The sequence below is a fragment of the Rhinoraja longicauda genome, chromosome 36, assembly GCF_053455715.1.
Source record: "Rhinoraja longicauda isolate Sanriku21f chromosome 36, sRhiLon1.1, whole genome shotgun sequence".
NCBI classification, from domain to species: domain Eukaryota; kingdom Metazoa; phylum Chordata; class Chondrichthyes; order Rajiformes; family Arhynchobatidae; genus Rhinoraja; species Rhinoraja longicauda.
In genome coordinates, this window is record NC_135988.1 from 2,845,063 (window position 1) to 2,868,364 (window position 23,302).

The 23,302-nt window shown below is 46.5% G+C and overlaps 1 protein-coding gene across 1 annotated transcript in view; it reads left to right on the forward strand.

Annotated features, from left to right (window-relative positions):
* Window positions 1-23,302, forward strand: part of gck (glucokinase (hexokinase 4)) — a 51,848-nt gene that overhangs the window by 6,795 nt on the left and 21,751 nt on the right. The window contains exons 2-7 of the mRNA XM_078429181.1: window positions 4,492-4,654; window positions 6,964-7,118; window positions 8,018-8,137; window positions 8,737-8,832; window positions 14,342-14,441; window positions 17,551-17,734. Coding sequence (XP_078285307.1) covers window positions 4,492-4,654; window positions 6,964-7,118; window positions 8,018-8,137; window positions 8,737-8,832; window positions 14,342-14,441; window positions 17,551-17,734 — 818 coding nt within the window. The remainder of the gene's footprint in view (window positions 1-4,491; window positions 4,655-6,963; window positions 7,119-8,017; window positions 8,138-8,736; window positions 8,833-14,341; window positions 14,442-17,550; window positions 17,735-23,302) is intronic.

The following is a 23,302-nucleotide window of genomic DNA, read 5'->3' on the forward strand; positions in this document are numbered from 1 at the left end:
CTAGACTAGATGTCCAGTCTCTGCTTCACCCATTCCTTCTCCCCAGAGATGCTGCCTGTCCCGCTAAGTTTACTCCGGCATTTTGTGTCCATCTTCGATTCAAGCCAGCGTCTGCAGTTCCATCCTTACACATAATATTGATATTATTTCTTTGCAACTTGATAAATCTATTTCCAAAATTTGAAGGTGGTCGCTTTGTCACGAAGGACAGTGATAAAGTGATTTAAATTCAGCTCGTATATACTCTCCGCAATTAATGGGAAGATTTCAAACATCTATACTACAGAGTAATTATGAAAACCAAGTGTGCTTACCATAAATTTGCTCCTGTTATAACGACAAATTGCAATTTGATAACGTTTCTGCAATGTAGCTCAGGAACTGCATGTGCAAATATAACTCCATGGCACAAAACGTTGTGGCGATGTTTTCCAAGAATCTGCTATTGATTAACCATGACGGGATTCTCAGCAGCCCATTATGAAAACCGCCGACCGTGTTTGTTAAGAAGGTTTTTCAGGGAAATGCTGTCAAATAACATCATTTCGTCGGGCACATGATATAAAGTTACTCTAGTAACAGGCGTGAAATTGAATAATAGGATAAGGTGATGGCTGATGATGTCAAAGAGGTTCCTAATATCGGAGGTGATTTTACGATAATTAACAAACATTGTGAGCAGAGTGATTGAAGTGAGGGTACAGACACTGTGCTGTTGACAGTTCCAAGTCTGGAGTTGCCTTTGGTCCCATCCATTTAACAATATATTCATATTAATAATTTTCAAAGACGCGGGTATCACTGGTCAGGCCAGCATTTGCAATCTCTATTTGCTCTTGAGGTAAGGGGTTGCCAACTATCTCACTCCCAATTAAGGGACAAGGTGACGTCACCGCCCCGCGCCCCACGTGACCTCACCCAGCCAGCGGCCACGTGCTCCCGCTCCAACAATGGCGGCCGCCCGGGCCGGGAAGCGGGTTGCTAGGCAACCTCCGTTAGGCGAACACACTCTGCCCCACTCCCTGAACACACTCCGTTAACTTATACTGTCCCTTGGGCCTAATACGGGACAAGGGCGATCCTGTACGGGACAAACCAATTTAGCCCAAAATACAGGCAACCCAAATACAGGGTTGCCAACTGCCCCTGCTAATACAGGACAGTTGGCAACCCTCACTTGAGGAGATGTTGGTGAGCCGCCTCCTTAAACCACGACCATCTTAGTCTCATGTGTTTGCATTAACATCCTTTGAGAAGGCATATGTTTCCTTCACAGTGGAGGGTAAATCGATGCACAGACATTGGGTCATTGGTCGTTGGGCCCAAACCTCTCCTGCATTGGTGCAGCACCCTCTCCTCCCCTCTCCTCCTCCCCCCTTCCCCCCCTCCCCCTCCCCCCCTCCCTCCTCCACCTCCACCTCCCTCCTCCTCCTCCCCCTCCTCCTCCCTCCCCCTCCCTCCCTCCCTCCTCCCCCTCCCTCCTCCCTCTCCCTTTCCCCCCCTCCTCCCCTTCCCTCTCCCCTCCCCTTCCCCTCCTCCCCTTCCCCTCCCCCCTTCCCCTTCCCCATTCCCGTCCCCCCATTCCATCCCCCTCAACCCCCCCCCTTATCCTCCCTCGCTAGGAGATAGATTTAAATTTTAAAATGTGAATAACTTTAAAAACATAACACCGATTTCAATGAAACTTCTTCCATTCGCACCAAAGGGACGACGGTGAGTAAGGTGGGCCTGAAATTGCCGCGCTATCGTGGACCGTTTTGGCTGTAGTCCAGGAACGAACAAACAAACAAAAGCGAGTTTTAGTATACAGATTTACAACCTTTACCATCAAACTTACACGTTGAAAGGATGAACACTCTCTCCTGCTTTTGTAAACCTCATATCAGTTTGAGCGGTAAAGGGCTGACATTTTTATTCATATAAGAAAGTTCTCATGAAGCACAGAAATAATAGGTTGCTAACTAATATTCGTACATTTCCAAATCGATATAAAATGATATTGTGCATATAAATTATAGTCATTTCAGAGGACGTGCAGACGTACTATTGTCCAGAGACTAGATTGGGGTGAATAGAGTCAAAGAGTGATACAGTGTGGAAACAGGCCCTTCGGCCCAACTTGCCCATACCGGCCAAAATGTCGCAGCTACACCAGTCCCACCTGCCAGCATTTGGTCCATATCCCTCCACACCTGGTTGAATAGCCTTGCCCCAATTTGCTGTCAAATTCCATCTCAACACAGAGAACAAACGTTCTTTACAATATACTGCATCTAGTGTTGTTTTTCTACCACAAGATGAAAATGACACATGCAGCATACACAATATAGCTTGCCAATCCTGCTTGTGCCTATTGCCTTAGTATGCAGTGCACGCTGAACCTAGCATGTGTCCATGGACATATTTAGTGCATGTGTTCAGCAACTGTCTACGATGTACAGTGCAAAAAAATAACTGCAGATGCTGGTACAGATGTTGATGCCAGATGCTGGTCTGAAGAAGGGTCTCGACCCGAAATGTCACCCATTCCTTCTCTCCTGAGATGCTGCCTGACCCGCTGAGTTACTCCAGCTTTTTGTGAATAAATACGATGTACAGTGCCCTCCATAATGACCATGGACAAAGACCCATTATTTATCTAATTTGCTTCTGTACTCCACAATTTGAGATTTGTAATAGAAAAAAAAATCACCTGTGGTTAAAGTGCACATTATCAGATTTTATTAAAGGGTATTTTTGTACATTTTGGTTTCACCATGTAGAAATTACAGGTGTTTATACATAGCCCCCCCCCATATAATGCATGTTGATCTGAAGCGTACCAAGTGGGATATTTTACCACAGGATCGTGGGGCGGCACAGTAATGCAGCAGGTAGAGCTGCTGCCTCACCACACCACACACCAGGGCCAGACTATGACCACAGGTGCTGTCTGTGTGGAGTTTGCATGTTCTCCCCGTGATCACATTGGCTTCCTCCGGGTGTTTGGGTTTCCTTCCCCTATCCCACAGATGTGTGATTTATTTAGGTTCATTGCCCCTACTTTGTAGAGAGTGGGATAACATCGAACCAGTGTGCAGGTGATCGATGGTGATTGTGGGCTCAGAGGCCTGTTTCCATGCTGTATCCCCTTAAAAATAATTTTAAAAATTCATTGAGGTGATGATCATTTGTTCTTTCAATAGGTAAATACTAGACCAAGTGGACCCGTTGGGCCCAAACCTCTCCTGCATTGGTGCAGAACCCTCTCCTCCCCCCTTCCCCCTCCCCCCTCTCCTCTCCCCCTCTCCCTCCCCCTCCCCTCCCCCCTCCCTTCTCCCCTCCCCCCTCCCTTCTCCCCCGCCCCCCCCCTTCCCCCTCCCACTCCTCCCAGAGAGTTGTGGATTTGTGGAAGAATTTAAGAGAGAGAGAGTTAGATCTCTGGGAGCTAGTGGAATCAAGGGATATGGGGAGAAGTTGGGCACAGGTTACTACTGATTGTGGATGATCAGCCATGATCACAGTGAATGGCGGTGCTGGCTCGAAGGGCCGAATGGCTTCCTCCTGCACCTATTTTTCTAAACCTGTGAAGTCGGCGATGGCAACGGATCCATCTGCTCGGACCAGCCGATGGATCCGGAGCTCGGGCTGCAGGGGGCAAACTCGATTGGAAGTCCCAACTTGGAAGTCCCAATGAGGTTGAGATCGGCCGCCTCTCCAGGCCGAGATGCCACATTTTCAGGGTGACCTCCGAGGGGGATTGTGGGTGGGCTCTTGTCATTTTGTTCAGATTACTGGAGGTGCTGGAACACCAGTTTCTGGAAACCTGGTGGTGGATCTGTACCATATTAACGAAACCTCTCAATCGCGTAGTGTACCACACGCATTAAAAAAAAGTCCAAATATACTTTATTCGAGAAATAACTATATACAATACATCCTCCTTACAAAACTCCATTGGACATTCTCGGAGGCTATACACACGTCCAATACTGTTTACACAATCACACAATTTTACCCCCCATCCTTGCCACTCATGTGGCCCACTGGTGTGGAATCCCTTCCCTTATTTGGAGGGGCGTCTCCACCACACCCTGCCCCCCATGTCCAGCAGCGGAAGGACCCTAGACTGTGGTCCTCCCCCACAGGGCCTTGGCGTTGGCTGCACCAAGCTTCAGTGCGTCCCTCAGCACGTACTCCTGCAGTCTGCAGCGGGCCAGTCGGCAACATTCCCCGGCAGACAGCTCGCTCCGCTGGGAGGTCAACAAGGCTCGGGCAGATCAAAGAGCGTCTTTCACCCAGTTGATGACCTTCCAGCAGCACTCGATGTCAGTCTCTGAATGTATCCCTGGGAACAGTCCATAGATCACAGAGTCCTCTGTCACGGAGCTGCTCAGAATAAATCGTGACAGGGACTCTTGCAAACCTCTCCTGACTCTCTTGGCAAATCCACACTCTGCGTACGCTTTATCCGCTCCTTCATAAACTGCATGGTCTGTTCTTCTCTCGTAGGTCCAAAAAATTTTATCGGAATTTCAGCTCCGGAAGGAAGAGCTCCTGGAAGTGAAACGGCGAATCCAGGAGGAGATGGAGAAGGGACTCCGACTGGAAACCCATCAAACCGCCAGTGTGAAGATGTTGCCCACTTATGTACGCTCAACTCCAGATGGCTCAGGTAGAACAATTAATATACTGAATAAATGTGTCAGCATACTCTAAAAGTAATGACTACATCATCAGAGTAAGCTGAGGTGGCCCGATAAACATAGTTTTAAAAAATCTGCCATTGGTACCTTGATACCTGCATCAAAATAATCTTTGCCCAGCTCATTGCTTTAGCTGCCACATGGAGCTGCCTGATAATATTGATGACCAACACAAAATGCTGGAGTAACTCAGCGGGTCAGGCAGCATCCCTTGGAGAAAAGGAAGGGTCGAGACCCTGGTTCAGACTGAGAGTCAGGGGAAAGAGAAACTAGAGGCACAAAGAAGAAATGAATGAAAGGTATGAAAAGAACAAATCAAAGCCAGCAAGCAAAAGGTAGAGCCCACAATGGTCCATTGTTGGATGTGGGGAAAAGGTGCTAAGGAGTATAAAAAAATAACTGCAGATGCTGGTACAAATCGAAGGTATTTATTCACAAAATGCTGGAGTAACTCAGCAGGTCAGGCAGCATCTCGGGAGAGAAGAAATGGGTGACGTTTCGGGTCGAGACCCTTCTTCAGTTTGTAGATACAAACAGCGAAACCTAGAAGGGTGACCAGAGTGGGGGAGGGATGGAGGTAGAGGGAGGGATGGAGAGAGAGGGAATGCAAGGATTGCAATTGAAATTAGAAAAATCAATACTCATACTGCTGAGTTTGCAAGCTTTCTCAAGCGAAATGTGAGGTGCATTTCCTAATTCCATAGCGCAAAGGATTAGTGGAATATATTTATTGAAAGACAGGATATTGAATATGTTTTGCTCATATTCCAATTCCATTTTCTAGGCAATACTCTCTTATATTTGCAAAAATCTTTCACATTGATGCCAATGCTGAATTGCTAAAATGTGTAGTTCACAAGTGCCCAGAATAATGAGGATAGCTGGAAAATATTATTAAGAAAGAAAAAATAGGCAGCAGGGAATAAAAAGTTGGTAACTTTTAAATTAACTGAGAGTCATAGAAACATAGAAAATAGGTGCAGGAGGAGGCCATTTGGCCCTTCGAGCCAGCACCGCCATTCATTGTGGTCAGGACTGATCATCCACAATCAAGTAAGAGTAGGATGTCCAATAATGCTCCGTGGTCTTGCCGATTAATGAAAAAAAACACTTGTCTGTCATATCTGTTTGTGTTTATGTTCCCTGGATAAGAAAAGGAGGGTGAATGGTCTCTGGGGAATGGTCAGGGTAAGAGGGAGAATGATGGTTTAAGTATCGATCCGGGCATGGTGGGGTTGCTCGATCAGTTCAGTGGTGCAGAAATGTTGTGATCAATCACAAGAAGGTTCCAGTAAGGAGGAGGCCTTCAGCCCAGTAATCTATCCTGGCCCCAGGGATTCCTAATCACTCTTTGGGTGGCACGGTGGCGCAGCGGTAGAGTTGCTGCCTTACAGCGAATGCAGCGCCAGAGACCCGGGTTCCATCCCGACTACGGGCGCCGTCTGTACGGAGTTTGTACGTTCTCCCCGTGACCTGGGTGGGTTTTCTCCGAGATCTTCGGTTTCCTCCCACACTCCAAAGACGTGTAGGTTTGTCAGTTAATTGGCTTGGTAAATGTATTTTTTTAAAATTGTCCATAGTGGCTGTAGGATGGTGTTAATGCGCGGGGATCGCTGGTTGGCGTGGACCCGGTGGGCCGATAGGGCCCGTTTCCACGCTGTATAACTAAACTAAACTAAACTAAAGTAAACTAAACTAAACTCCATACCACCATCTCACACCGGTGTGACCTGAGGGCCGTTTGCTTCTCACTTGAGCAGAATCAGTGATAGGAATATTGACAATCATGCCTATTGACTGTCCCACTGAGTTACTCCAGCATTTTGTGTCTATCTTCAGTGTCAATCAGCATCTACGGTTCCTTCCTACGCATGAAGAAATTAGGTTGTGTCAGGAAGGTGGATTGTGTGAGGTGCAGTACAAAGTAGTAATCACAGATGGTACTATTTGTGATGAGGTGATTTTAGTATTAAGGTTGGTAGGTTATTCACCCACATGATCCAGTATATTTACATGCTTGTGAGGTTCGAAGGGAAGCAAAGATGAACGGAGCAAGGCTTGAGATGGAGTTTGAAATCACTTGAGGTCAACTTGTGTTGAGTAAATCTTGTCACAGGAGGAAACAAATGTGAGAAAACTTGCATTCTACTTCTTGAGCTATTACACCTTGCCTTTCAAAATTTCCCAAGATTGAACTTTGCATCAGAAAATGCTTACTCGGCAGTTTTGATGAGCTAAGCTGAGCTTTCTTTAAAGAAGATGTATTATTATCTTCTAGAAGTGGGCGATTTCCTGGCGCTGGATCTGGGAGGCACAAATTTCCGTGTGATGTTGGTTAAAGTGGGCGAAGACGAAAAGAAAAGTTGGAAAATCTCAACCAGCAACCAAATGTACTCCATTCCCACTGACGTCATGACTGACACAGCTGAAGTGGTGAGGATTGGCAAACTTCCCCCTTGCTTCAGATTGGAAAAAATGGAATGAAGTTTTAAATAAAACAATCTCTCTGCTGCAAACTGAAGATAGACACAGAAAGCTGGAGAGTCTCAGCATCTCTGGAGAGAAGCAATGGGTGACGTTTTGGGTCGAAACGAGACAAGAAATGTCACCCATTCCTTCTCTCCAGAGATGCTGCCTGTCCCGCTGAGTTACTCCAGCATTTTGTGTCTATCTTCGGTTTCAACCAACATCTGCAGTTCCTTCCTGCACAATCTCCTGTTGCAACTTGTTCTTGATTTTCTTTCACTAATTCCACAGCAATATCAGAACTATATCGTGTCTGAACTATACTGTAAACGATGAAGTATCCATCCTTCCCTCAGTCATAGGAAAAAATACTGCAGATGCTGGTTGCAATTTTAGTTTGGCGTTTCGCTAAACCCCTCCGCTCAGTCCGACTCAACCAACCTGATCTCCCCGTGGCTCAGCACTTCAACTCCACCTCCCATTCCCAATCAGAACTTTCTGTCCTGGGCCTCCTCCATTGTCAGAGTGAGGCCCAGCGCAAATTGGAGGAACAGCACCTCATATTTTGCTAGAGCAGTTTACACCCCAGCGGTATGAACGTTGACTTCTCCCACTCCAGGTAGCCCCTGCTTCCCCTCTCTATCCCCTTCCCCTTCCCAGTTCTCCCACCAGTCTTCCTGTCTCCGTCTACATCCTATCTTTGTCTCGCCCCCTCCCCTGACATCAGTCCCGCAATGTCACCCATTCCTTCTCTCCTGAGATGCTGCCGGACCCGCTGAGTTACTCCAGCATTTTGTGTCTACCCTCAGTCATGTTTTCTATGATTATAATGACCCTTACTAACACTGCTTGCATGTCTGTAACAGCTCTTCGATTACGTGGCTAAGTGTATTTCCAACTTCCTGGATCAACACAACATGAAACACAAGAAACTGCCGCTGGGATTTACCTTTTCATTCCCTGTCCGACACGAGAGAATCGACAAGGTGAGAGACGTCTCAGAGATCACGACCCACACCCACACTCACACAGTGCACAAACGTACCTTAAAGTAAACGATTACCTGTAACGTAGTGTGATGTGAGGGTTAAACAGACTGTCAGCCAAAATGGAGTTTAGTTGAGAGATACAGCGCGGAAACAGGCCCTTTCGGCCCACCGGGTCCGCGCCGCCCAGCGATCCCCGCACATTAACACTATCCTACGCCCACTGGGGACAATTTTTACATTTGCCAAACCAATTAACCGACAAATCTGTACGTCTTTGGAGTGTGGGAGGAAACCGAAGATCTCGGAGAAAACCCACGCAGGTCACGGGGAGAACGTACAAACTCTGTACAGACGGCACCCGTAGTCAGGATGGAACCCGGGTTTCCGGCGCTGCATTCGCTGTAAGGCAGCAACTCTACCGCTGCGCCACACAGCACAGTTGTCAGCTAAATTAGCAGCCAGCGTTCCCAGCTCTGCTCAGGAAAACAAGTCGATATTTTCGAAGAATGTTTGGGCTAATTCAGAGGCACCAGCACATCATGAGGGTTCCCCACTGGAAAATAATGCATGATATTCACACTCGCTTTACTTTGCAGGGGATCCTTCTGAATTGGACCAAAGGGTTTAAAGCATCTGGGGCAGAGGGGAACAATGTGGTCGGACTGCTCCGTGATGCCATTCAAAGGAGAGGGGTGAGTCTGGCATTCTCTGCATCTCATGGTCGGGTACAATGTTCAAAAATAAACCAGATACAGGTGCCCCTCAACTTACCATGGGGTTACGTTCTGAGAAACCCGTCGGAGACCAAATATATCGCCACGGGTCGCGGCCGTTTAAACCATCGCAAAGTCGAGCTATCGTAAGTCGAAGCATCGTAAACCGGGGAGCATCTGTACTGTACAAAATTAGTATGGTATGAGTAAAGGCCATTCTACCCATTCACCTGTCAGCTACTGAAAGACCGAACTTCAGAACTCCATTTCCCATTCTTTCTTCGGTCTTAAAATTATGTTCCCTCAAATACCTCTTCATAGAAACATACAAAATGGGTGCAGGAGGAGACCATTTGGCCCTTCGAGCCAGCACCGCCATTCATTGTGATCATGGCTGATCATCCATAATCAGTAACCCGTGCCTGCCTTCTCCCCATATCCCTTGATTCCACTAGCCCCTAGAGCTCTATCTAACTCTCTTTTAAATTCATCCAGTGAATTGGCCTCCACTGCCCTCTGTGGCAGAGAATTCCACAAATTCACAACTCTCTGGGTGAAAAAGTTTCTTCTCACCTCAGTTTTAAATGGCCTCCCCTTTATTCTTAGACTGTGGCCCCTGGTTCTGGACTCCCCCAACATTGGGAACATTTTTCCTGCATCTAGTTGATCTAGTCCTTTTATGATTTTATACGTGTCTATAAGATCCCCTCTCATCCTTCTAAACTCCAGTGAATACAAGCCCAGTCTTTCCAATCTTTCCTCATGTGACAGTCCCTCCATCCCAGGGATTAACCTTGTGAACCTACGCTGCACTGCCTCAATAGCAAGGACGTCCTTCCTCAAATTAGGAGACCAAAACTGCACACAATACTCCAGATGTGGTCTCACCAGGTATTCGATCCGAAAGAACTGATCAACACTGCCCTTCCTGGCAATACGAAACCCAACTATACTCTCAGTGAAATTGCAACATAAAGTTCTTACCAGGAGGATGTTTTCTCTTGTGAAAGAGTCAAAGACCAGGGGGCAGAGTCTCAGAAAAAGGGGAGCGCATTTGAGATTGATATGAGGAAGAATTTCTTCTTTCAAATCGTTGTAGGCCTTTGAAATTCCTTGCCCTGATAGTTGATCCTTGAATAATCAGAGATGAGATAAAATAGTACCAAAAGATTGGAGGCTATCAAATCTCATGCCACTGTTTAAGAATAAACAGAGAGATAAACAATTAACTTGTTCGCCCCGTGTCAGTGGTAGGGAAAATATCATAATCATCATAATCATAAGAAAATAACTGCAGATGCTGGTACAAATCGAAGGTATTTATTCACAAAATGCCAGAGTAACTCAGCGGGTCAGGCAGCATCTCAGGAGAGAAGAAATGGGCGACGTTTCGGGTCGAGACCGTTCCTCAGACTGCCACCTGTCCAGTGAACGTGACGTGGAACATGGGGCGGAACAGCACAGCACAGGAACAGGGCCTTTGTTCCACAATGTCCATGCCAAACATGATGCCAGGTTAAACCAGTCTCCTCTGCTTGCACCTGATCCATTTCCCTCCATCCTTTGTACACCCATGTGCCGATCTAAAAGCCACTCGAGCTGCAAGTGTATCTGCCTCCACTACCACCACCCGGCAGCATGTTTCCAGGCACTCATGATCGTCTAGGTTTAAAAAAAACCCACTTGCTCTGCACATGTTTACATTTTGCTTCTATCGCTTCAAAGCTGTGACCTTTGGTCTTTTACATTTCCATGTCTTTGATTTGCATAAGGCATTTGATATCTCATCCAAGAATTTGGTTAACAAAGTTAGAGCACACGGAATTGGGGGTGGGTGTGAAGTGATATGAAGTGAGATTTGTTGATCAAATGGAAAACACAGCTTGGTAGTAAATGCAAGCCTCCCACACTGGCAGATGATGTACTGCAGTGATGGGGTGCTTGGTCCTCAGCTTGAGAATGATCAGCCATGATCACATTGAATGGCGGTGCTGGCTCGAAGGGCCGAATGGCCTCCTCCTGCAACTATTGTCTATTGTCTATTGTCTATTTCCATGTGATTTGTCGACAATTGTGCCGGGATGACCCAATGTCATATTGCCAAGCTTGCTGATGTGACTAACTTGGGTAAGACCGTGAGAATAGAGGAGGATGTAAAAAGCGTTCATGAGGGGAATGGAGAAGCCAAGTGAATGGCTGAGAACATGGCTGATGGAACATGGTACAGATTCGTGCACTTGGTGCACTTAACGGGAAAGTGGAACATATCATATCATATCATATATATACAGCCGGAAACAGGCCTTTTCGGCCCACCAAGTCCGTGCCGCCCAGCGATCCCCGTACATTAACACTATCCTACACCCACTAGGGACAATTTTTTACATTTTACCCAGCCAATTAACCTACATACCTGTACGTCTTTGGAGCATCTATTAACTGGTGAACGACGGGGAATTGTTGTTTAATGGGACCTGGAAATACTTGCTGAACCCAAAATGCAATTAAGAAGCTAATTGCTATGTTAGCCTTTATTAATAGAGGATTTGAGTACAAAAGTAAGGCCATCTTCAGTAAAATGTATTGAATAGGAGTTGGGCTGTAATGTTACGTTACGGACGTATGCGATGTTGGTGAGTCCACACTTGAGGTTAGGTGTTGTGTTCAGTTTTGGTCGCTTAAACCGCCATTGAAAAGATACCAGTAAGCTGGAAGGGTGCAAAGAAAGTTCACAGGAAATTGAGACTGAGCTGCAAAGCCAGTTTGAACAGGCCTGAACTTTATTCCTTTGAGTTTCGGCTGCAGAGGGGTGATATTTTGGAGATGTATAAAATCACGGGGGGACTAGATACGGTGAATGCAGCCTTTTTTCCAGGCCAGGGGAAACAGGAACTCGAGGCCATTGATTGAAGATGAGATTGAAAAGATTTAATAGGAACTTGTGGGGCATCTTTTTCAGACGGAGGACGGTGGTTTACATGGAATGAGCTGCCAGAGGAAATAGTTGAGGCAGACACAATAACAAGATTTAAAAGATGTGTGGACAGGTACATGGATAGGAAAGATTTATAGATAATAGATAATAGGTGCAAGAGGAGGCCATTCGGCCCTTCGAGCCAGCACCGCCATTCAATGTGATCATGGCTGATCATTCTCAATCAGTACCCCGTTCCTGCCTTCTCCCCATACCCCCTGACTCCGCTATCCTTAAGAGCTCTATCTAGCTCTCTCTTGAATGCATTCAGAGAATTGGCCTCCACTGCCTTCTGAGGCAGAGAATTCCACAGATATTCACAGAGTCATGCAGTGTGGAAAGAGGCCCTTTGGCCCAACTTGTCCGCAGCGACCAACATGTCCTATCTGCACCTGCCTGTATTTGGCCCATGTTCCTATCCTATCCATGTACCTGTCCAAATGTTTCTTAAACGATGCGATAATACCTGCCTCAACTACCTCCTCCGGCAGCTCGTTCCATTCACCCACCACCCTTTGTACAAAATAGTTATCCCTCAGGTCCCTATTACATCTGTCCCACCCTCACCTCAAACCTATGCCTTCTGGTTCTCGATTCCCCTACTTTGGGCAAGAGACTCTGTGCATTTACCCCATCTGTTCCTCTCATGATTTTGATCACCTCTCTTCCTCCTGCGCTCCAAATAATTCCTAGCCTGCTAACCTCTCCCTATAGCTCAGACCCTCGAGTCCTGGCAACATCCTCGTAAATCTTCTCTCTGCACCCTTTCCAGCTTGATAATATCTTTCCTATAACATGGTGCCCAACACGATACAGGTACATGGATAGGGCAGGTTTGGAGGGATATGGACCAAGTGCAGGCAAGTGGGACGAGGTTAGCTGGGATATTGTTGGCCGGTGTGGGCGAGTTGGGCCGAAGGGCCTGTTTCCACACTGAATCACTCTCTGACTCTATGACTCTAAATTTGGCCTCACCAATGTCTTATACAACTGCAACATGACCTCCCAACTTCTATACTCAATACTCTGACTGATGAAGGCCAATGTACCAAAAGCATTTTTGACCACCCTATCTCCCTGTGTTAAATCAAATTCTTTACCTTCAGTCTGAATAATCACACGTGATACTGGATGAGCACATCAGATTCATTCCACCATGGGGTTCTTCCCGTGACGATCTCCTGACACAACACTAGTGTCTGAAGAGATTTCAACTCAGGGGAGGGGAAGAACAACTTCTCCACCATTGTTTACTTTTTATACAGAAAAAGAGAGGTGTGACAAAAAGAAATCAAGGACCAATTACACATCTAATACAATTCCCATGGCTACAGAGAAGACAAAATCATTGATACAGGTCACATGCTCAGAAACCAAACCATTAATATAAGTCACATGTTTTTAGAGAAACGCATCAATTTACCTAGAGTGGATTCAAAACTTTTCCTACTTTCACACGCACCCAAATAAGGAGTTGTTACTAAGAAAGAAACTTTCTTATCTCTATAGACGAGCAATCTCGTAGCTGCATGACCTTGCTTTACTGTTTCAATACACAGCACTCACAGTCAGACAGAGTAGTGGGAGAGGACAATAGCCCATCTCTTCTGTACACTCCTTATCATTCGTAAAGGGACAAACACATTCTGTTCCCAAGGATAACATTTCTGCCACAAGCATCCATCTTACTGCTTTCCACTAAAATAAGCATTCATTTTATATTGGCTAAAACAACAAAAGAAACCATCTCTACTACAACAAAATATAATATCTCTAATTGACTATATCAGCTAATAGCATAGATTCTCACCTGTGACGCCACTTTCAAGGAACCATGCACCTGCACTCCTAGATCCCTCTGCTCTACAAGGCCTGCCTTTGTACGGTGTCGATCCTGGCCATGTTAGACTTCCCAAAATGCAACACCTCACATTTCTCTGTATTAAATTCCATCAACCATTCCTCAGTCCACCTGGCCAATCGATCAAGATCCTGCTGCAGGTTTTGACAGCCTTCTTCACTATCTACAATACCACCCACTTTTGTATCGTCTGCAAACTTGCTAATCTTGCTGTGTACGTTCTTGTTCAAATGATTGACATAGATGGAAAACAGTAACAGGCCCAGCATCGAACCCTGAGGCACACCACTAGTCACAGGCCTCCAGTCCGAGAAGCAACCTTCCACTATCGCTCTCTGCTTCCTTCTATAAGAAGCCAATTTTATATTCATTCAGCTATCTCTCCGTAGATCCCATGCTCTCTAACCATCCCGAGCAGCCTACCATGTGGAACCTTGTCGAATGCCTTGCTGAAATCCATATATACATCTACATCTCTGCCCTCATCGACCTTTTAGGTCATATCTAAAGGACAATATCACTAAAGGACTGAGCACCCTCAGGCAGTTACACGGGTTGTGAGCTTTATAAATCACATGCTCGATCCCTTATTTTTAACTAAATTAGATTGGAGAATATGAAATGTTTATTTTAATACTTCTTTTTTGTTGTAGGATTTTGAAATGGATGTGGTTGCCATGGTGAATGACACTGTTGCAACGATGATTTCCTGTTACTATGAAGACCACAGTTGTGAAGTTGGATTGATTGTAGGTAAGGAAACAGGCAGCTCCCATTGAAGCATATTAGAATTGGAAACGTACGAGGAATTAAATCTGAATCATCATGCACAGCCTATGGCCAAGGGCAGGAGAAGATCTGCAGTTTAATATGTTATTCACAAGAGGCCATTTGGCCCATCAAGTCTACACTGCCTTTCACAACAATTCCGTCAATCCCATTCCCACACTAATTTATAAACCAATTCTCTCTCACGTACCCAACCCCAGCTAGATCGTCCTACCACCCACCCACAGTGGAAGGTCAGTTCACCCACCAACCAGCACGTTGGATTGTGGGAGGAATCCAGACCAGCTGGAGGAAAGCCACGCAGACTTAGCAAGGACATGCGAACTCCCCACAGTCAGCACCAGGGGGTCAGTGTTGCCGGAGACACCCTCTACTGCAGCCACCGTGTACATTCATGCCTGAGGCCATCAACATGGTGAACATCCAATGTCGGGTGAACTTTGCCATCACACTTGACATTGCAGAGCACCAGGCCGAAATGAAGAAAAGACCAGACACAAGGAACTGCAGATGCTGCTTGTCAAAAAGAGACACAAAGTGCTGGAGTAACTCAGCGGGTCAGGCAGCATCTCGGGAGAACATCGATGGGCGTTGGAAGAAGTGTCCCAACCCAAAACACCGCCTATCCATGTTCTACAGAGTTGCTGCCCGACCCCCTGAGTTACTCCAGCACTTTGTGTCATTTTTTAAGAAAATAAATGATTATAACAACCTGGTTCAGAGCACAGAAACTAATGTCACCTAGTTGCTGAAACGTGAAATGCTGGTTGCGGTAGGTTCTCGATATTAAAGAGAGAACTTGATTGGCAACCGACATCAACGAGTGAAAATCAGATGTTCATCTCTGATTAATGTTGAAAAATTCATGTTCATATGTCATTGGACCAGAATTGGGCCATTCGGCCCATCGAGTCATCTACGCCATTCAATCATGGCTGATCTATCTTTCACTCAACGCCACTCTCCTGTCCTCTTCCTGTAACTCTTTACACCCTTACTGGGATTGGCAATAACCTGCCAATCTCTATTTAGAAATATCCAATGACTTGGCCTCAATAGCTAAATGTAGCAATTAATTCCAAAGATTCACCACCCTCTGGCTAAAGAAATTCCTCCTCATCACCTTTCTAAAGGTACGTCCTTTTATTCTGAAGCTGTGCCCTCTGGTCTTAGACTTTCCCACTCATGGAAGCATCCTCTCAACGTCCACTCTATCCAGGCCTTTCACTTTTTGGTAAGTTTCAATGAAAGCCCCCTCATCCTTCTAAACTCCAGCGAGTACAAGCCCAGAGCCATTAAATGCTCATCATACTTTAGCCCCAATCATCCCTAGGGCCTCCTCCGAACTCTCTCCAAAGCCAGCACATCCCTCTTCAGATATGGGGCCCAAAACCGCTCAGAATACTCCAAAAGTGGTCTGGCCAGCGCCTTATAAAACCTCACCCTGCTTTTACATTCTAGGTTCAGATAAATTTCTTGAGCTGCCAGATACAGTAATTGCAACTGTTGGTTGAACCCTGAACACAGGAATATTCCACAATTGGTGAGACGTTGCCGATAACAGAAACCTCCAGTAAATGTAGTATTAAAATAAAGAATGTTTAGTATGCGCTTTACACATGACGAAGCCAGCATATTCTCCCCAGATCATGTTGCAGATGCTGGTTTAAACCGAAGATAGACACAGAAAGCTGTAGTAACTCACTGGGTCAGGCAGCGTCTCTGGACGGAAGGAGTCTGAAGAAGGGTCTCGACCTGAAAAGTCACCCATTCCTTCTCTCCAGAGATGCTGCCTGTCATAGAGTCATAGAGTCATAGAGTCCTACAGCACAGAAAGAGGTCCTTCGGCCCATCGTGTCCGTGCCGCCCGTTACCAAACACAGTCTAATTTTAATCCCATTTTCCCGCATTTGGACCGTAGCCCTGAATGTTGTAGCATTTCAAGTGCCCATCCAAATGCCTCTTAAACATTGTGAGTGTTCCCGCCTCCACCACCACCCCAGGCAGTGAGTTCCAGACTCCAACCACCCTCTGGGTGAAAAAGTTCTTTCTCACATCCCCCCGAAACCTCCCTCCCCTTACCCTGTATCTATGTCCCCTCGTTGTTGAACCTTCCACCAGTGGAAGAAGTTCCCCGCCATCTACCTTATCTATGCCCCTCATGATCTTGTACACCTCGATCATGTCCCCTCTCAGCCTTCTCTGCTCCAGGGAAAACAACCCCAGTCTGCTCAGTCTCTCCTCATAGCCGAGGCCCTTCATCCCTGGCAGCATCCTGGTGAATCTCCTCTGCACCCTCTCCAAAGCTATCACATCCTTTCTATAATGTGGTGATCAGAACTGTACACAATACTCCAGCTGTGGCCTCACCAGTGTTCTGTACAATTCCATCATTACCCCCCTACTTTTATATTCGATGCCCCGGCTAATGAAGGCCAGTACCCCATATGCCTTTTTAACCACCCTGTCCACCTGTCCTGCTGCCTTCAAGGACTTGTGTACCTGTACTCCAAGGTCCCTCTGTACCCCTGTCTTCCCTAGGGTCCTTCCATTCATGGTGTACTCCCTCTCCAAGTTATTTCTGCCAAAGTGCATCACCTCGCACTTTTCAGGATTAAATTCCATCTGCCACTGCTCCGCCCATCTGACCATCTCATCTATATCTTCCTGCAGCTTGCAGATCCCTTCCTCGCTATTCACCACCACCCCTAACTTTGTGTCATCTGCAAACTTGCTGATCATGCCCTGTACGTTGACATCCAGATCATTTATGTAGATTACAAACAGTAAGGTCCCGCTGAGTTACTCCAGCATTTTGTGCCTTAAGTTCTGATGAAGCAACAAAGATTGAAATTATTATTTTTTCTCTCTCACCACAGATACTGCTTGACACGCTGAGTATTTTTGGCATTTTCTGCTTTCTTACTTCAGATTTCCAGCAGTTTTGTTTTGCTGTTCTCTCGAAAATGTCCTGACGTGGCATAAATAGCCTTTTGTCACTGAAATGCATTACACAGCAGGGCCCAGACAAGTGAACTTGGATCTAATAACACAACTGTTCCTCTGCTCCTAGGCACAGGCTGCAATGCTTGCTACATGGAGGAGATGAAGAACGTGGAGCTAGTGGAAGGGGAGGAAGGGAGAATGTGCGTGAACACAGAGTGGGGGGGGTTTGGAGACACGGGCGAACTTGAGGAGTTCCGTCTGGAATATGATTGCATTGTGGACAAGACATCTGTCAATCCAGGATACCAGCTGTAAGTACAAATGCAGAATATCCATACTCAATATCCACACTACTATGTAGATTTGCATCAGTGCAGAATGATCCCCAGGAACGGCCATGATGAGCGTTTGACGACACTGGGCCTGTACTCGCTGGAGTTTAGAAGAATGAGGGGGGACTTCATTGAAACGTACAGAATAGTAAAAGGCTTGGACAGACTGGATGTGGAAAGGATGTTTCCACTAGTGGGAGAGTCTAGGACCAGAGGTCACAGCCTCAGAATTAAAGGACGTTCTTTTAGGAAGGAGATGAGGAAGAATTTCTTTAGTGAATCTGTGGAATTCACAGTGAATCGGTGATGAATCTGTGGAATTCGTTGCCACAGACGGCTGTGGAGGCCACAAGTCAGTGGATATTTTTAAGGCAGAGATAGATAGATTCTTGATTAGGATGGGTGTCAGAGGTTATGGGGAGAAGGCAGGAGGGAGAGTTAGATCAGCCACGATTGAATGGCAGAGTAGACTTGATGGGCCGAATGGCCTAATTCTTCTCCTATCTTCTTAGACCCCCCTCGGTCACGGCTGCCCATGGAGGGAATCTCCTATCACTTATAACCTTTTGACCTTATGAATCAATGGTTCTTGTGGAGTGTCATCCCATTGGGGAAGCGTGATTGTTGGAGCAGAGGTCCCTCTGTTTCACTTTGATGGGCCACATTCACCTCTGATCTCTCTTTGCGGTTGGGTGGTTGTGGCGATCGTGGTGGTGAAATCGTACCTGAACTACTGCCCTGATGGTGCTGGAAAGGCACTTTAACTCGGCAAGCCTCAGGATTTGTGCTCCTGGGATAAAAGATCATATTTTTTGCCAGTCAGTTCGCCGTGTGCGGTAGAGGGGAGCTTGCCAACACAATAGCAAATTGGACCAGGATTTTGTAGATCAGGTCAGATTTTTTAGATCCTGCAATCATCTTTTTTGTAATGCACTTGTTTTGGCCGAGTTACCTAAACGTTTGCAGTACAAAGCAGATTGCGTGTAAACCGGTGATCATCGGCCTCTCCATATTGCTGCTTCAGGTTGTTTTTACAGTGTCTGAAGGGCACTGTTCCATAATTCAACAATAAATCTTAACTGCACGGGAGTAATGATGTGATATTACACAGCTGGAGCCCATCAGACCAGACTGGCCTGCAGCACCTGCTGTTACCCGATCAGCTAATGGGTGATTATGTCTCAAACATGGACAGGGCCTGAATTAAACTGTTTACAATCTTGCGCAGTACTGCCACAGTTACAGAGTCAAGGTTCATCGGCTCTTGAGCTTCTCCCAATAGCTTTAAATCCCCAGTCATTGGGAGAGGCTCAACACAGCCTCAGCAACTTTAGCCAAAACACACCGCGCTGGACGAACCTAGTGGGTCAGACAGCATCCCTGGAGGGAATCGACAGACCACGCTTTGGGTCTGAGGAAGGGTCTCGACCCGAAACGTCACCCATTCCTTCTCTCCAGAGATGCTGCCTGTCCCGCTGAGTTACTCCAGCTTTTTGTGTCTATTTTGGGTCAGGACCCCTTCTTCGGGCTGATTGTAGCAGGAGTGGTGGGGGGGAGGTGGGGAGGGGGCTGGAAAAGAGAGGTGAGGGGGTAGTGGGGACAAGCCCAGCAAGTAATGGATGGATATCGGTGATGGTTTGGTTGGAGGATGGTGGGAGTAAGTAATAAAGGCTGGAGGTGAAGACACACATGGATGTTGCATGAGGAGCATTGTAGTAAAATGTGAAGCTGGAGGGAGAGAGGGGGGTAGAAGGCCACGGGGTTGGGGGGGGGGCAGAGACTGGAAAGGGGAGTGTGATAAAGGGGGGGATAAAAGACAAATGGGGGACTCTGGATGGGAGATGAGTGTATGAGGAAAAACTTTTTTAGTCAGAGAGTTGTGAATCTGTGGAATTCTTTGCCTCAGAGGGCAGTGGAGGCCAATTCTCTGAATACATTCAAGAGAGAGCTAGATAGAGCTCTTAAGGATAGCGGAGTCAGGGGGTATGGGGAGAAGGCAGGAACGGGGTACTGATTGAGAATGATCAGCCATGATCACATTGAATGGCGGTGCTGGCTCGAAGGGCCGAATGGCCTACTCCTGCACCTATTGTCTATTGTCTATGAAGGGGTGTAAAGGGGCAGGATGACTGGGGTGGTGGGAGATGGGAGAGAGGGGGTTGCACTAGCGGGGGTCATGGGAATGGGGGGGGGGTGGGAATTACTTGATGTTGGAGAATCCAATGTGTTCATATTCTTGGGTTGTAAGCTACCCAAGTGGAGTATGAAGTGCTGGGTCCTCCGGTTTGCTTCAGTTTTGCAATGGAGGAGGTGGAGCACGGGAAGGGCAGGTTTGCTTTCTGGACATTTGACCCGCCGAGTTCCTCCAGCACTTTGTGCTTTTCTCGAGATTCCAGAATCTGCCGTTTCTTGGGCCTCGGCGACTTATAGTTGGCCTGAGTTTAATTGTAACATTTTGCCTTTTTTTCCGGAATTTTAAAAGATCAATATGCATTGACACAAAAGCATTTAAAACAATTAGTTAATGGAATGATCACCACACAAGGTCACGCCTAATGTGCTGTTTGTACTTTGTGTATCTGTGTAGCAAAATGGCCGTGCTTTAATTAAATGGCACAAAACTTGAAATCAGATTTCCGAATGTGTAATCAGATGTAACACTGTGTTTTGTCAATTTGACGGACCCAGGTGAAATGGTCTTTCGTTCTCTGAAGTTACAACTGATCCTCAGATTCTCCTATCACATAAGTCCCTTCCAAATATCTCTTAGAAACATAGAAACTTGAGAATAGGTGCAGGAGGAGGCCATTCAGCCCTTCGAAACAGCACCGCCATTCATTGTGATCATGGCTGATCATCCACAATCAGTAACCCGTGCCTGCCTTCTCCCCATATCCCTTGATTCCGCTAGCCCCTAGAGCTCTATCTAACTCTCTTTTAAATTCATCCAGTGAATTGGCCTCCACTGCCCTCTGTGGCAGAGAATTCCACAAATTCACAACTCTCTGGGTGAAAAAGTTTTTTCTCATCTCAGTCTTGATCTCATCTCAGTCTTGATCACAATCTTGATCTCAACAACCGAGGATCCATAACCCATCAGGAAGAGGCCAGTCCTAAGGTTCAAAACCTTTGGAATGAAGAAATTTCATCTAATTTCTAAAAGGCTAATCCCTTATCCTGAAAGGATCCCCGACCTGAAACATCAACTAGCCGAGTTTGCTGGTCACATTTCCCGGTGGTTTATAAGGCACAACCTGAACTAGACAGGTTAGACAACCTGAATTACCCCCCAAAAAAGACACGATTGCTGGAGTAACTCAGCAGGTCAGGCAGCATCACTGGAGAACATGGATAGGCAACGTTTTGGGTCAGGACCACTCTTCAGGCTTCGAAGAAGGGTCCCGACCTGAAACTTCACCTTCACCTATTAGGTGTATAAAATCATGAGAGGAATAGATGCACAGAGTCTCTTGCCCAGAGTAGGAGCATCGAGGACCAGAGGACCTAGGTTTACGAGAAGGGGAAAAGATTGAATAGGAATCCGAGGGGTAACTTTTTCACACGAAGGGTGGTGGGTGTATGGAACAAGCTGCCAGAGGAGGTAGTTGTGGCTGGGACTATCCCAACATTTTAAGAAACAGTGAGATAGGTACATGGATGGGACAGGTTTGGAGGGGTATGACCAAATGGGATATGGCAGGTAGGTGGGACATGTTGGCCAGTGTGGGCAAGTTGGGCTGAAGGGCCTGTTTCCACGCTGCATCACTCTATGACTCTATCCATGTTCAACAGAGATGCTGCCTGCCTCACTTGGTTACTCCAGCACTTTGTGTCTTTTTTTGTAATCAACATCTGCGATTCCTTGTTTCTACCTTCCCCGGAGTTCACGGTTTCTGCTTCCAGACCTATCAGCCATAGGAAATAGCCTCCGAGATGCCTCCCTGTCGTGCTTTCCCAATACTTATTTTAGCAATAGGTAGGCCCAAAATGCTGGAGTAACTCAGTAGGACAGGCAGCATCTCTGGAGAGAAGGAATGGGTGACGTTTCGGGTCGAGATCTTTCTTCAGACTTCTCATTTTAGCAATATCATATCCTTATTCTTTTAAGCTACATCAAATACTTTTTAGAATCCCCTCACCCCTACTAATCCAGCAGCACCGTATCCAGGGCTAAGCATAGACCAAAACTGCCCACAGGTTTCAGCCACACTGGGGTCCTGTACAATTGCAGAAAGACTTTCCCTTTTACTGGCCCCTTTACAATAAAGCCCAATGTGCTATTTCTTTCCTGAACCTTCACGTTAACTTCTTGTATTTTAGACATTAAAATCCCCTTGAACACAAATATTTGATCGTTTTTCACCATCTATACACTCAAACTCTCGTTTGTTTGTTTGTTTGTTCCTGAACTACAGCCAAAACGGTAGAAGATAGCGCCACAATTTTAGGCCCACCTTACTCACCGTCGTCCCTTTGGTGCTAATGGAAGGAGTTTCATTGAAATCGGTGTTATATTTTTAAAGTTATTCACATTTTGAAGTTTAGATCTATCTCCTAGGGAGGGAGGGAGGGGAGGAGGGAGGGAGGGGGATGGAGTGGGGGGAAGGGGTGAGGAGGGAGGGGGGGGAGGGGAGGGGGGGAGGAGAGGGTGCTGCACCAATGCAGGAGAGGTTTGGGCCCAACAGGTCCACCTGGTCTACTTTCAAAATAAAATCAATCATCCCTCAAAGTGAATGGCCTAGATTTCCCCACATTACACTCCATCTGCCACCCTGTTGTATACTCTCCATTATTTTTCTGCCTCCAGCTTTGTGTTGTCAGCAAGTTTGGACAAATTAGACCTGCTCGCCTCATAGCAGTTATTAATATGGATTGTAAACTGTTGGCCTGGCAACCTGTAAATGACCCATTCCTTCCTGCTGCTTTCTGTTCTTTAACCTATCCTCAACGCATGCTTGAGAAATAGCACCATCTAGTGAATCATGTACCTACCTCATTGAAGGTCTTCTGAAAATCCAGAGATACACTATCAATGGTTTCGCCTTATTAATTCTGGTTATTGCCACAAATCAACTCATTAGATTCAGAAAGCATATTTTTGCTTCCATAACCCCCTGCCAATCGTGTGCGATCTAAATGTCCTGGTGTCACTTTGTAAACAGTGTTGTTCAGTGTCACCCAGCTAACAGCCGTGATGCTCATGTACATTGGCCAACCGTGGGCAAACCCTCGTGGATAGAACATTTCCTTCTAGATTTCAGTTTCAGTTTCAATGTAAACCAATCCTCAGTCCTGACCCTTGTTGTACCCAATCCCGATCCCGATCCCGACTCTGGCTCCGATGCAAATCCGGCTCATGCTCCAGATTCCACCTCCAGCCACCACGGTGGCGCAGCGGTAGAGTTGCTGCCTTACAGCGCCGGAGACCCGGGTTCCATCCCGACTACGGGTGCTGCCTGTACGGAGTTTGTACGTTCTCCCCGTGACCTGCGTGGGTTTTCTCCGGGATCTTTGGTTTCATCCCACACTCCAAAGACGTACAGGTTT